Source organism: Charadrius vociferus, unplaced genomic scaffold (assembly GCF_000708025.1).
Source record: "Charadrius vociferus isolate BGI_N301 unplaced genomic scaffold, ASM70802v2 scaffold14, whole genome shotgun sequence".
Taxonomy (NCBI): domain Eukaryota; kingdom Metazoa; phylum Chordata; class Aves; order Charadriiformes; family Charadriidae; genus Charadrius; species Charadrius vociferus.
Window position 1 is genome coordinate 9,856,854 of NW_009648876.1, and position 14,956 is coordinate 9,871,809.

Here is a 14,956-nt window from a genome sequence, read left to right on the forward strand (position 1 = left end):
GTAAACTTAGTATCTGCTGTGTTTTCAGAACTGTATGGTTTTGATGTCCTTATTGATGACACTCTGAAGCCCTGGCTGTTGGAAGTGAACTTATCCCCATCACTGGCCTGGTAAGTGATTCCCAGTTTAATATGAGGCTGGAACTGTTGCTAGAGATGGTTGTCCTTGAAACTTGTGTTCCTAGGAGGGCATGATTTCATGATGTCTGCGGAGTATTTGTTCCAATGCTAAATTGACAGAGAGGATAGTCCTTTGCTTTTCCTGTTGCATAAACTTATTGCAGCAGTAGGTTTTGAAAGAACCCAGTTGGGATTCCATTTTCTTTTTAATTATTTCTCCTCCACAGTCCATCATCATTGTTAACACTTCATAATCTCCCATCATAGTTGAATTTTGAAACTCTCTAGGCTATTGTGTGGGGTTTCAATCTGCTTGGCTGAGTAGAAACTTCAAGATTTTGGAGTCCAAGCAGAGTTCAGGCATTATGCTGAACTTGAGTGTGTAGACACATGCTTGAGCTCAAGCTTTTGGTCTAGTACTCTCTAGCTAAAATCTGAAGAGTGAGTGTTGTCTTGGCTGTTATGCTGACCCTCATACTCTAATGAAACTTGAGGATTTATTTTCGTAGATCTCCAACTATGTGTGTTTTCTGGACTACTGTTTAACTTTACAGGAGCACAGATGCACAATACACTTTTGTAGTACTGAGTAGTATTTTAGTTATGACAGTATAAATAAGTTTAAGTTGTATGTTCCTGGAATAGCCATATCTGACTCTTTTTTTTTTTTTTTTCTTGCTTCTTTATCCTGCATAGATTTTTTTTTCACACACTGTTCATAACCCTGGCTTCCACAGTACCCATTTTGTTTTCAGGTGCAACTAAAATGTTTCCACAATATTTAATTTCCTGGTTTGGTGTTTGTGCTCATATACATACACGGTGAATTATTTGCATCCTTTGCTACTTAAAAGTCTTAACTTGCATCTGCATCCTTTGCTCTGCTTTGTTATGATTTCCATTTTATTTGTCCAAGCTGTTGGCATCTATGACTGCTGCAGAACATGGCTGATGTGTCGACTCTCTTGCCTGTCTGATCTGAACAGTATTCATTGATTACACACACACATCCCCCCCTGGATAAAATTATGGATGCTTCCCATCTGTCCCCACTGTCTGATCTCTTCAAATCCATCACCTTCCCTAAATGTTTGTTCCTATCCATTAAACTGACCCATCTGATTTTATGTGGAAGAGGTATAGTTAATTGTGGTTTTTAATAATTCTACAAGAGCAACCTCTATCTGCTCCATGAAACGTAGCATAGATAACGTTTGAAGAAAATGTTTCTAGCCAAGTAGAGCTAAAACAAGGCCATATGTTGTTGCATTAGAAGACTAAAGCTGTGAAAAAAGGATAAAGGGAAACAGATTAATGTGTTGCTGTTTCATCTTTACCTATGTGTGTGGAAATCACCTAGTTTTCCTCCCAAGCTGACTTTGTCTGTGTTAAGGACCAATACAAAGAAACTATATTGGAAGATATCTTGGATATTGATGTATTCCTCTCATTTAACCAGACAAATAATTCCTCTTGTCCTCTGTTGCATGTGGGTGTAGTGATGCTCCTTTGGACCTGAAGATCAAAGCTAGCATGCTTTCAGATATGTTCACCCTCGTAGGTGAGTGTAACAAAGTTCTTCAATCTTTCCCTCATTTAAAACCAATAAAAGGTAGGTTTGAGTTGTGTGTTATTAGGTGAGTATAGTAGAAAAATTTAGTTAAGCAGAGTAACTGTATTTAGCAGTGGGAAGTTATGTGTGGATATTTCAGCTACATAATAATCTGGCTGTTTGTGATGTTTAGGTGGTATTAAGAGTCCCTGGTTTGGTATTTGATGACATTACTCTTTCTTTTTAGCAGGTGACTTCTGTTTAGCCCACAGAATTGGTATTCATGCATTTATTTTTAGGTTGAGTGTGTGCATTCTGGTTAGGCTATGTTAGAAGTGGAGTCATGGTTGTGAGAGCTCCCTGACTGTCTAGTGCACAACGCCTTTTAGGCATCCATAGTACATCTTGGTTCAGTTACTTCCTGGAGCTTACCCCTAATACCAAAAGAGGCAGAATTGTTATCAGGTGACCTGCTCAGTTATTCAAGAAACAGAGCCTATTTCTATGCTGCTATTCAAGGACCCATCATATTGATTTAAGTACTTGGTTTTGAAGCAAGTTCCAGTTTTATTCAAAACATGTAATGCAATGTACAGTTTGGGATTAAACAAAGCAAGCTATAAAAAAGAAAAACATCCTTTTTGGTCCTTGGGCAGGGACAAAAAGGTCATGTATAGACAGAGATCATTAACAGGAATGCTAGGTTTATATTTCAGGGTTTGCCTGTCTTAAAATTCTCATGTGGCTCCTGATACCCACAGGCTTTGTGTGCCAGGATCCAGGCCAGCGGTCAAGCCGGGCTATTTATCATTCATCTGAATCTGCGAGGAGAAATCCGTACCAGAAGCTGCCAGTAAGTGACTTCAACAAGCCAGAGCTGAGGAGGACAGCAGGAAAGTCATTCTCATTGAATTTGGCTTATGGGTGAGAGGGTCAGTTGAGCGTGTGAGGTTTATCTGGTTTTCTAGCATAACTACAGAAGAGACTCAGGGAATGCACCTGAGCTACGGGCTTTTCAGCCGCTTTCGTTCTGTTGTGGGCAACAAGCTTTCAGAACCATAGAGCTTTATGAATGTCTCCCAAGACCTCCTTCTAGGCAGAAAGAGGTTTTTGCATTTGAAATTTAAGGCAGCTTTCCCATTCAGTCCTGGATCTTTCACTTCCTTTCCCATGGATCCTTGGGTTGCGGCCTCATGTGGCTTGCTGTGACTGTCCATTACCTTTTCTGCTGAGGTAGTGCTTTCTTAGCACTGTAATACTGAAGGGCAGTTGTTCTCTATCTCTTTTTGGCTGCGAGATGGATTCCATAAATATCTGTGGAAGTGGAGCGCTTACAAAAGGCAGGGAGATCCCCTATGTCATTTGGACTTTCAAATGCATTTCTCCGGCAAGTAGGCAGGCCGTGTATCCTGACGCTTTCTGCAGCTGATGCATATGCTCCTGGGAGGGACGTGCAACATGGCTGTGTAGCTCAAGTTCAATTAGCAAATGAAAAGTCATTTTTGTTCAGTGACAAAGTACCAATACCCTGTCTGTTTTGGTATAGGGAAAACTCACAGAAATAGCAATGTTTTGCTTCTTGTAAAACTCAGTGTCTTGAATCACTGAGAGAGAGGTGGATAGCTGGTAAGGTGAGTATCTCTAGGATGCGTGGCTGAATCCAAAGCTTCTAAAGCAAATTTAATAGATAATGTTTCATACAGATCCCTCTGGCCATAAAGGTGCTCTCTGTGGCAGACAAAAGGTATGTCAGTTAAATTAGGAACCATTCCAGAAAAAGTATTGTTCTCTCAAAGTAATGTGATCAGATCCTGGTAATTTGATGTCTTTTATCTGAAAAAAATTATACAAGATAGTACCAGAAAATTGAGCTGTTGAGAAGCATTGCATTTTAAGGAGGCTTTAAATTTGTAGATTTATTTTGCTGAAAAAAACACAAATAGATATAAGGCCTGGCCAGTTGAAATGTGCAAAGATTAATATGACAGAGCAATGGCTATGAGATGATATTAACTTACCTTTTGGGACAGGTGTCCCCCTTACCTATGTTGACTAGAAACAGGCTTCTAATCCAGTGATAAAATTTTATAGCATGTTTTTTTTTCTTAAGTACCTAAATAGGTGAATCCCATTGTTCAAGAATGTTTTAACCTGCTCTTTGCTGAATGCATTTTATCTCAGATTGTTGGATCTTTGATACTTCTGTTCCCGTTCTCAGTCGCAAAGGGTACTTTGAACCTCTTGTTTTTCTGAACTCCTTAATTATGTCTTAAGTTTTGATTGTTCACGTAGGCCATCTTTAAACATTGTAAAAGTTGCTTCTTGGGAAAGAAATGCTCAGAGCAGCATGCTTGGTCATCAGATAGTTATTCTATTTTCTGAGTTTCACCAGACTGGACTGCAAGTTCCTTATGCAATTTCTTTGGTTTCACTCTGAGCATTTTTCCCTCTAGGGAAATAAGCAATTTAGCTGCTTCCTTTAACTTATTGTTGATTTGGGTTGGAGCTTTTTTCAGTTAATCGTAAGCAATAAAGGGACCTCAACCTGTTTTGTGTAGACCAACTGTAGAGAACTTGGCAGTAGTACAGCTAGAAATGATAGATGGGTATCTTGAGAATCCTTTCTTACACCACTTGCTCTTTTTGGGCATTGGAGAGGAGGAAGACAGCCTGAATGCCACTGAAGGCAAGAAAAATCTAAGCTCCTATGATAATAGTTTTCTTTTGACTCTACCCCTGTCATTAAACTGGTCTTGCTTGTAGGCCTGATGCCAGATAAGTAATACAGGGTCCATTTTAACACTCTGCTATTCCTACACCTGTTTTGGAATCTTAAATAGCATCTTGTTTCTTCACAAGAACTGGAGTATTGTTGAGATATGTAAATGAAATGGCTTCTGGGTGTTCAGGATGTCTACTGTGTTTTTTACCCCCTCAGTTCTATGAACAATTCTACTCAACAGCATCTGTTTCTCTTTAATACATAGCTATTAAATATTTTCCTCTGGGTAACTCTTATCTTACAAAAATATGAATTTTGATCATGAAAGTTGAGGTCATTCATCTGTTCTGCAGAGCTCTTTGTGCTTTTGAAAATTGTGTGTATGTGCAGATGGATTCTGCACAGTTGAGCACATCTGAAGTTAGGATTACTGCCTCGTTCGGAATGGGGACGGGATACGTTTGTGGATGATATGAAGATGGTCTGAACTGAGATGATAAAAGCTGTTAGCTATATCTCTGGACTTCAGTTATGCCCTTTAGCTTTAGGGCACTCACAATGTCTCTGCAACTTGGGCAGGGATGATAGTGTCTTGGAGAACGCAAAGTTTTTATTGTCTTTGTGTGTCTCTTGCAGCGTCCTGTGTCTGCACAGTCACAAACAGCAAACACCAGATTGGTAAGTACCCTTCAGGTCCCTTCACCAGCATAAGGGATGCAATTTCAAATGCTACCTCGTACAATACTTTTGGCGCAATTGATCCCAAAATATATTTTGCAGCTAAGTAGCCCGGTGGGGAGAAAAGTCAACAAAAAAAGTGGAGATAGATAAGTACTGGCATATGTTTCCATGTGGCTAGAGCAAAGGTTGGAAAAACACTTAAATCAGTTCTAGCAGCTTAAAAAAAGAGTAGGTGGGGTGTGCTGAGTGTCAAGGTCAACTGGGTCAAATCCCTCAAAGTTTTTAAGCCTACAAGTATTTCTGAACTGCATTTTAAACAAGTTGGATATAGATTTTAAAGATAAAGTTGTCCTCTGGTTATCAAATGATGGAGACAGTGGAAGCACAGTATTCTGGATTTGGTATGTCCTTGAAAAGGACAGCACAAAAACAAAGGAAGAGCTGGTGAAAGCAGCAGCAAATAGGAGTGTCGCACCAAAAGGGAGGAGGAATTTTTGTCGTGTCCTACAGGGGATGAAATAAGGATATGAATGAAAAGGATAGCACAGGTGAATCTGTATTGAAAAAATTCAGGTGGCCCCCGTAAGAGAAGTAATTATTTTTTGTGAGACAGTCATCTGAAGGAAACTATAAAAATTTGAGTGAACTGGGTCAAAATAGATAGAGAGATAAGAAGGATTTCTTAAAGATAATGGGAAAATGTAGAACTATAGTTAGCATAAGTCACACTGATCCACCTTTCTAAATGTCACATTTGGCATCCTCCTTGTAAGCCATATGGACAAATCAAAGTTAGTTTACAATTCTAAGCACCTGGCTGTGTGGGGACACGGTAGGCATTATTTTGCTGCTGGGCTTCCTGCATGAACTTAATAGCAATGATTCTCATGTTTTTTGAGGTTTCCCAGCAGGAAGGAAGGTGGGACAGATGGAATCATCTTGAGAACCTAATTCATTCTATGCACTGCCATTTATGTCATTCTGTGTAAGTTTAGCTGAGGCTAAGAGAAAAGAGTCTTATTGAATAATGAGGTTTCATAGAGAATAGGAAGGATCTTTGTGCCAATTGCTGGCAGTGCTTAGTATAATTAGAATCACGATGTGGGAACCAGAGATGCTTGCAGAATTTGGAGATAAAACAATGTGGCTGGATTTATTTATACTTTTAAAGATAAGCTGGATCAAAGAGGAAACAAGATCTTTGTGAACTTGGAGACATTTCTGTGCTATAGCCAGAGAGAATTCTGCAGTGAAGAACTGAAAAAAAACCTGTTTGTTCAGGAAGTTCAGTAAAGTTAGTTTTATCTCTAGCATTTTGATGGTGTAGTTTGTTCTCAGGTAGGAGACAGAGCTTCACTAGTCGTAGGAGCCAGAGCTGCCAATACATAGGCATACATTTTCTGTTTGTAGTCAATGAAATCATCTCCATTGTATCGAGAGACAATGGAGGCGATTTCATTGAAGTATTTCCTTAGTAAAGGAGATCATCTGATAGGATGAAAAACTTCCTGTAATATTCTCTTTGAGCAGCAGTTCCCACATGATGATTGTTACAGTAGTATCAGGAAATGGTTTTTAAGAGGAGGTTTTAGAGGAAGTTATTAAGCAAAGTTGTTGAGTTGTGCTTTTGAAATGGAGGAGAGCTTAGGGAGAGAGACTAAAAACCTTTTAACTTAATGCCATCTATAGCATCAAGCAAATCTGCTTCTTCTGCAAACGCTTGTGTCTCCTACCTTTTCATCCAGATTTTTTCTCTCATTTTATTTAATTAGTTTTCATCAGGATTAACAAAATGTTTCAGCTGGCACCTGCTATATCTGTTTCCTCTTTGAATCTTTCTGTGCCAATCACTGCAGTGTAACCCATTCTAGTGCAATGCCTGTTGCTTTTGCAATTGCTTCATCTGCAGATTCTGAATAGCCGCTTGCAATTTCTAATGAAACGGAGAACGGAATTAAATTCCAGTAGTCCTTACAAATAAAGATACAACCTGATCTTGCCATGAGTTTTATATCTGAGCAAGTAGGAGATATTTTCCTGGGCTTATCCATCTGAAGGGTTCTGTCGTGGTTTTCTTCTAGATTAAGAAGGCGCTCTGTGCATTCTTTGCTCATTACAGTGCTAAAAGAAAATTTTAATTTTGTATAAAAGCATGAGACCTCAGCTAGACTCTTTTAATGCTGTTTTTTAGAGGTAGTTTATCTGAACTGGGCCTAAGACCATCTAAAGTGTACTTGAGAACATGTTCAAACATTTCAGTCTTGCTGGTGTTTTAATATTTTTTTATAATCCTGATAATTTGAAGACACTTTGAATTCCTATCCTTTGTTAGAGTTGATCAGGACTGCCCATCAGGTTAAGCATGAGCTTGGAGAGACTGTCTGCAAATCATTTCTTTTCTTATTTTTAAAATTTGCATGTATATGCAAATTTGCATGATGTATCTTATGTACATATGCAAGATCAGTCCATTAACTGAGTGAAGTAGCAAGTTGAGATCCAGCAGTATAGTAACAAAAGAGTAACAGATGGTGAACTGAAGTTTTCACTTTTTCCCTGCAACTTCAACTCATCAGTGAATTATAGTTCTGTTCTTCTAGTGTAGTGACGCAACTGGAACAGAGAAACATGGTTCTGGTACCATTGAGGTGAATCCAAGTGTATTTGGCGCCCGTGAGTGTGAATGCTGGCTCTAGTGCCCCTTGGCTGAGGACTTCTCTGTATGAAGTCCTGGCTTTGGTGCTTTTTGAGTATGTCTCATGTCTTTCTGGAAGGGCCAGGGGTGTAAATGTCAGCACTGATGCCTAAATTGTGAGTCCTGCTGTGCTAAAAACTAGGAATGTGAATACTCATGCTTAGTGCCTGCTGGGGTGTGGACTCCTGAACAGCTGGAGTGTGGAATTGTGAATTCTGGCTGTAGTACTCTCGAGTGTAGATTCTGCTGGGAATGGGGTCCTAGAATTTGAATGTAAATGGTTTGGGGTTTTTTTAAAGTAAATTGAGAGGGGAAAAGGGAAAAATCTGGATTCACATTGTCTCTACAGCGTGCCCGTCCTCTGTCTGCCAGTGATGCTGAAATTAAAAACCCAATGCCCTCAGGCAAGGAAAAAGCAACAGGAAAGCAAGGCATCTCTGTGCTAGGTCTATCCATGGAGGAGGTAGGTAGACTATTAAATATCTTTTATTTACCTTGGCTTTCATGCAATATTTGGGGTTATTTGTTCAGCAAAGACCAAGTGCATATATATATACGAAAAACTTGACAGAAGTATAATTTTTGAACTGTTGAGTTTTACTGCTGGTACTGCCCTTGCCCTTAGTCATGCCAGGCATACGTATGTGTTCCAAACAGTGGTAGACTCCTTCAGAATTTAAATGCAAGATAAAATTGCTTAAGGATACCATATGCACCCAGCCCACTCCCAGGACTGCAGTAATAGTCTTGTCCTCTGAAACTCAGATATATTTTTTTCCTAGGGTTTAATTTTCATTGTATCTATTTTGCTGGCTTATTTTTTCCCTCTTTTTATTCCAAGATAAAAGTTCTTCGTCGAGTGAGAGAGGAGAATGAACGGAGAGGAGGTTTCATCCGCATATTCCCTACTCCATCAACATGGGACCTTTACGGGTAAGAATGAGTCCAATAGGATGGCTCAGTGTTGCACTGGTGCTCTGTGTTGAGGGATATTCTGTGTTAGATATACGTAGATCAACAAACTTAGCAATCAGAAAGACACATATTGAGGGGTTTGGTAGAGTTTATTTTAGCATTGAGGATGCTTTTTTCTGATCCCTTGTCTTTAACTGCTGCTGCTTTGCCTAACTGTGCCTCACGGAAGGCTATTGAGCATTGTTTCTGGTGTTGCTTTTCCATCAGAATAAAAATGTCCTCACTTCAGAGAGTCCGTTCCTGCTATCTGCTTTTACATCCTAGAGCTGTCCATACTGTGTACTCTGTCATTAGGCCATAAACAATATAGGACTCATGCTGTGACTGATACTACATTATGCTTTTCTGTTTCTTTCTGTTCCAGTCTGTAATGTTTCTCTGTGTCTCTTGCCTCACCAGGAACTTCAGCTGAGAAGTGATAGCTCTCCTCCTTTCTTCTTTTCTGTTATGGCACAGCGTATTGTCTCGATCCACTTCTGGGATGTTTTTTATAGATCATTTATTTCTCTATTATGCTGCCTTTCATTGTGTTGAGCTCTATCTTTATACATCCTGTATTTTGCTTTTCTAGATCGTTTTTAGAGCACAAGACATCAATGAACTACATGCTGGCTACACGTCTGTTTCAGGACAGGTAGAAAGCTTTACTATTTGGGAGGGAGGCAAAAGGCATAAACAGCATGAAAAGGATTGATTCTTCACTTATCCAATATTATAAACACTGGGCTGTGATTTATATGGGTGGTAATAGTTGTATGTCTCTTCTGTAGTGTGCCAGTGACTGGAGGTTTCTCATATTTTTACGAGTTGTCCTTCTGAATCTAAGGGGAAAAAGGACAATACACAAAAGGCATGGAAGTTAATGGAGTAAAAACATGACTATAGACAGGAAAAACCTTCAAGCACCTGGATTCCTCTATGATGGGATTATAGGTGGTCATTGCTTACCTTTTTTTTTTCAAATTTAGTCATGTTAGAGCTTGTCCTTGTGTAAAGTAAGCACTGAAATTTATTCCAAAAGTTTAGTATCCCTATGTCTTCACCTGTGCAAGTGTGATTTGATGTCTCTTTCTCTGTGTTGTGCTAGGGTGGGAATGACAGTTCATGCTGCTAGCTGAACTTCCATTGAGAGTTGTATGCAGTATCGTTCACTGTATGTTTAACACCTTTCCTTCTCGATGTTTTTTTTATCCAAATTTGAGATACACAAAGTAACTACGGAGTAAGGATAAGGTTGCTGACTGAGGAGACAATATTTACAGAAGTTCATCAGCGCTGTACAATTTTTTAATTATTTCTTTTTTGCTATGTACTTTCAGGGATCTGTCTAGAGGGTAGTTCCAAATGACAGCTTCTCCAATTTAAGCCAGACAAATGCAAGAATCAATTGTAGAACAGCTGCTCAGATTTCCTCTTTTGGAGCATTTTTTTTCCTCTCCTTTAAGATAGAACTCACAAGGAATTCTGTAAATTGGGCCTTTTCATTGTACATATGAAAGACTTCAGAGGCTTTTTAATCCAGTCGATCCAGAATGGAAGGTAATTTTTGCCATTTTTCCCATTGTAGGGGCAAGAAGAAAACAGACTTTGTCACTGGGAGATCCCGGTAAATGGCTTCTTAATTAAATAATTTATACTTTGGAGGATTTGTTCTAAATTTAGATTTCCACAGCTTCATCTTCCACGTTCTAATTCTAGAAAAGTAAATACAGTGAGCAAAGAGTATCCCAGCATGGTTTTGTTGGATTGAACCTCAAAATTGCTCCTCTTAGGCTTTCTACTTTGATATTCCTACCATATTGCTAAACCACAACACTGAGTTCTCTCAAAAGATCCTGTAATGCATGAGGATTTTGGACTTATACCCATATATTCACTTTTCACTTATCTTTTAGATATAGCAGAAACAGGAATTTTCTGTGGATGTTCCCACTTCTATCATAAAGAACACTTTGGATCTTTGTGCACTGGCAAAAAGTTATGTTTGTTTCCCTTAAGGAATCTGGCAGGGCTCCTTCTCCCTTGGTTTACGCAGAACTTGTAGAAAGGTTGTAATTTTTCACTCAAATTATATTAAAATTCTTATTTCTGACCAAACAGTGAAGAACAAGGTGTCTACATAAAAGGTTCAGAAAACTGGACTCAGGTCCATGTGCTGTCTTCTCGCTCCCCTCCATTATTTTGTACTCTTGCAATCCAATTTTCTGCATTAATTGTGTCTTGAGCTGCTGCATGATGGACAGATGCTGCTCAGTCACGAAAGCATGACATTAGATAAGTGCGTTTTGGGGCTTTGAGAGTTGATGTTCTGTAAAGTACTTGCAAGACTCCCTTCAAACATTTGCAGGCTTTAAATAGAGCAAAATTAGACTGATCGTAAGTATTTCTTCCCTGTGTCAGGAAAACTGTTTCTTGAAGAAATTTAATCTACTAAGTCTCTTGTGTCATCAAGGAGAGAAGTATAAAGGGAGATTGAGGATGTCTCTCTATTCTGCTTCCCAGAGCAGGTTTTAATGGAAGGCTGGATGTGAGGCTGGAAGCTGTAGACTCTCATTCTCTTTTTTATGAGAGAAAGCTTGTTTCACTGGAGTTACGGAAGCGTCGGCGATGTCATGGCAAGGCTAGAACAGCACGGACAAGATCATCAGGTATGTGTGGCTGGAGTCCTAAATGAGCAACTAATCAAAACAAAGCAAGGACTCTTTTCATTTAAAATGTGTGTGAATGGGGTTGTTCTGGCCTTTGTAGTCCCTAGAGAGATTCACAGGTTGAAGTTTTCATAGTTTTCATTTCAAGTGTTAATGGTTTTCACTTCACTCTTTTTTCTGAGCTTTCTGCCTTATTAGAGACTAGAATTTCATTCCTACTATTCCACATCCCCATGTATATGACGAAAGGTAATCAATATTTTCTTGAAGATAAGCTTGTGGTTGCCTTTTGCGTCCAAGAATTCAGCAGTATGCGACTCAGCTTTTGGAAAGACAGAAATCATTATCCAAGCTGATGTGGGAAAAACTTAAAAGGATACAGAGGTGAATGATCCTCAAAAGGGGCTGCTACTGAAGCCATAATCTAAACTCTTTCTAGTCACTATGTGATATGGATTGCAATGGGAGAGATTGTTACCTTAATACAGCACCAAAATCATTTTCGGATTGCAATGGGAGAGATTGTTACAAAATGATTTTGGTGCTGTATTAAGGTATGTGATCTGTATTGGCACATGTGGGAGTTTAGATTTCATAGCTTTGTTTTTTTCTGACACAAAAATACAAAAAATTAGCATATACATCAAGTGTGAGACTATATATGTCAGTATATATGTAAGAATCAGGATAAAATACAGGAAAATACCTTTGTTTCTTTGATTTGTGTTTTTTTCATTTGTACAGTTAATCTTGGTCTTTTTTCTCTGATATTGGGAAAATTGCCTTCTCAAGTGGTTGATACTAAAGCAGAAAGACAGAAAGAATAATAAAGGGCAGCAATACTTAAGATACTATCCTAAAATGGAGGTGTTCTGTCCTTCTAGCAGAAAAGAGTTTAGAAGTAAACCAAAGGGTATAAATAGCAGGCCAGTCTTCCCCACTTCTTTTTTTTTTTTTTTCCCCTCTTTTTCCTTAACCAGCATAAGTGATTTCTCCTCTACTACAGGGACATCAGACCCAACAAAGCTGTCTCTCAAATCAGACACAGAAGGTGAGGAGGAAGAGGAGGTGGATGCAGATGAAGATGAAGACTTAGATAGAACTGTTGGGTCTCTTTTGGACACCCAGGTGAAAAGCAAGCCAAAGCTCTCTGACTTGATGAAAAATACTTGTCGGGAGAGGTTGCCAAAAAAGCTTGACAAGGAAACTGGAGGTGGAGGAGAGCCATTTCTTCGAAAAACAGACTCAGAATCTCAGTTTAACTTGCTGCAGATTCTTCAAAAGCATGGAAATCTGAGGTGAGAATTGCCTTAAGTTTTGACTAGCAGCTAATATTGGTTAAAACATGGAGGATGTGCCACATCATGAATGAGTGTGAGGACATAAGAGGACCCTAGAGAAAAGGGCCTGGGGTTTTTGTCTAACTGTGGGCTGCCTTAACAACTAGGTGGCACAGAAAGGAGATCGTTGAAAAGACTGATGGTTTACCTAAATGCCTGACCTGTTGGATCAGTAAAAAGTGTAAGCCATAATTTCCATTGCTATTCTCTGATGTGATGATGGAAGCTGTTTTTTGGTCAACTCGGGCTTCTAAAATGAGTCTCTGTCTTAATGCAGGATGCCTGCTATTGAATTCTAAAATTCGTCTTTTCATTCTTTGCACTTCCAAAGAAGTGGGTATAAACATATATTAAACTATCAAAGAAAAGTTGCTTAGGACTACCTGAGTGCTTTTATTTTTGGTGATAGAATTTTTAACCTCTAATAATAATCTCTGCTCGGGGTCATCACCTCCTGACAGCAAGATTTGGGAGTGACAAGTTACTGAAACATCTCATTGCCTGCTGTTGGGTATGGCAGCATGAAGCAGAGCGTGTTCTGATGCTTGGCTCTCTTGCTTGAAAAAGAGAGGTGCTGGAGGAGATTGCGTAGAATAAAACCAACCAGGGTCCTACTAGATGTTTAAAAGCATGATCCTCCCCTTAAATGTGGGTAGTAAAACTGTCTATTTGCAGATGGACAGGAATGGCAAAAAGAAAGTCATCATGTATATCTGTGTAGGAGGATTTTACATCTTCTAGGTAAGAAGCAGCATTGTTTTCTGTGAAAAATATCCAAGGGCAGAGAAAATAATTGTTGCTTGTTGTTGCTTTCTTAATTCAAAAATCCTCTCAGAAACGAAACTATCAAATGGATTTGGGGATTGTTCTGATGTTGTCTTGTGGCAGCAACATTTGCTGTCATGACAGGGAAGATTCTGATACCTGTTTTAAGGATGAACTCAGTAATGCTCTTGTCTACCTATATATAGAACTGACTCCTGCCAAGAATGTAAGCTCTGTCTGGTGTTCCTGGCAGGAACTTGCTCAGTGCCCCGTACTATTGGGATTCCCCACAGAAGCGTGTGAGGCTTGTGGTGACCTCATGTTCCAGGACTGTGCTGGGCTTGGCCCTATCTGATTTGTCATTGATGAAAGGCTTGCTTGTGGGGTCAACAGGCAGAGGAGCTGAAGTAATGAAAATTTCATCCAAAAGAAACCAGGCCTGTTCCAGTCAGTTTTTATAAGTGTTAGGACTTCTCTCTTTCCTCTGGTCGGCCTCATGAGGCAATTTCTCTGCCTTCCACATATTCTGTATTATTGGTGAAGAGCTGACAGTCAAATGAAACTTGTTCCCCTGACTGTGCCATTTCCAGGGAAGTAAAAAGAAAAGGGAGTTACTTGTTCCTGCATTTAAGGTCTCAGGTTTCAATATTCCTCATACTGGAGGAGAGGCAGTCTTATACACAAGGACTTTCTTCAGGTTCCCATTTTGTAATCACAGAAGTATCAGGTGCAGGCAAATAATTGTGTTACCATGCTGACGTTGATAATGGAGGGTCCTTAATTCCTACCAGCACAGATCTTAAACTTCTGGTCACAAGATGTTTAAGTTACACCTAAAACAAACCTGGCAGTCCTAGAGAGCCCTTGGGAGAGAGCCTTTTCTGATATATGGTGGCCTGATGTGTAGAGTATTGGTTCTTAGTCAGGGTTCGGATTGTTGTCCTGATGTTCCACACAGATCAGGAAGAGAATGTAGGTGTGATGACGAGTGGCATGCAGAGCTTAGAGGTGTTAAAGGCCTGCTGTGCATTCTGGAGTTCAATGGAAGACAGGAATTGTAACCAGGTATTTTTAACATATTTTAGTTACTGCAGTACTGGTATAGGAGAGGAGGAATCATGCTTGGCAATTCAAAGGACAGCTTGTAGTGACTATGGGGAAAGCCACGAGGAAGAGTGGAGCTTGGGAGAGCAGACTGTTGGAGAACAGGGTTTAGGCCAAGATGACAACGAACAAAATTAGTCAAAGCTTTCAGCAATTTCTGTCATAACAGATGTGTACACTAAAGTCACTACCATTGTGAGGGAACGAGAAGCAATGTGTCCCTCCCAGTCCTCTCCTCAGTTCATGCTCGCAGCTTCCCAACATGTTCAGCCAGCTGCACAGCAGATTTTGCTGATGTTCTTTCATTCTTCAGTGGTGCCTTGCTCAATGAAATTTGGCTTGTGTCCTTGGGCCA

General features: G+C 39.6%; 1 protein-coding gene across 1 annotated transcript in view; it reads left to right on the forward strand.

Annotated features, from left to right (window-relative positions):
* Positions 1–14,956, forward strand: part of TTLL5 (tubulin tyrosine ligase-like family, member 5) — a 124,212-nt gene that overhangs the window by 37,215 nt on the left and 72,041 nt on the right. Inside the window, exons 12-21 of the mRNA XM_009887046.1 lie at positions 29–110; positions 1,619–1,680; positions 2,433–2,524; positions 5,030–5,071; positions 8,119–8,232; positions 8,611–8,702; positions 9,316–9,378; positions 10,312–10,350; positions 11,247–11,392; positions 12,399–12,690. Of these exons, the coding sequence (XP_009885348.1) occupies positions 29–110; positions 1,619–1,680; positions 2,433–2,524; positions 5,030–5,071; positions 8,119–8,232; positions 8,611–8,702; positions 9,316–9,378; positions 10,312–10,350; positions 11,247–11,392; positions 12,399–12,690 (1,024 nt within the window). The remainder of the gene's footprint in view (positions 1–28; positions 111–1,618; positions 1,681–2,432; positions 2,525–5,029; positions 5,072–8,118; positions 8,233–8,610; positions 8,703–9,315; positions 9,379–10,311; positions 10,351–11,246; positions 11,393–12,398; positions 12,691–14,956) is intronic.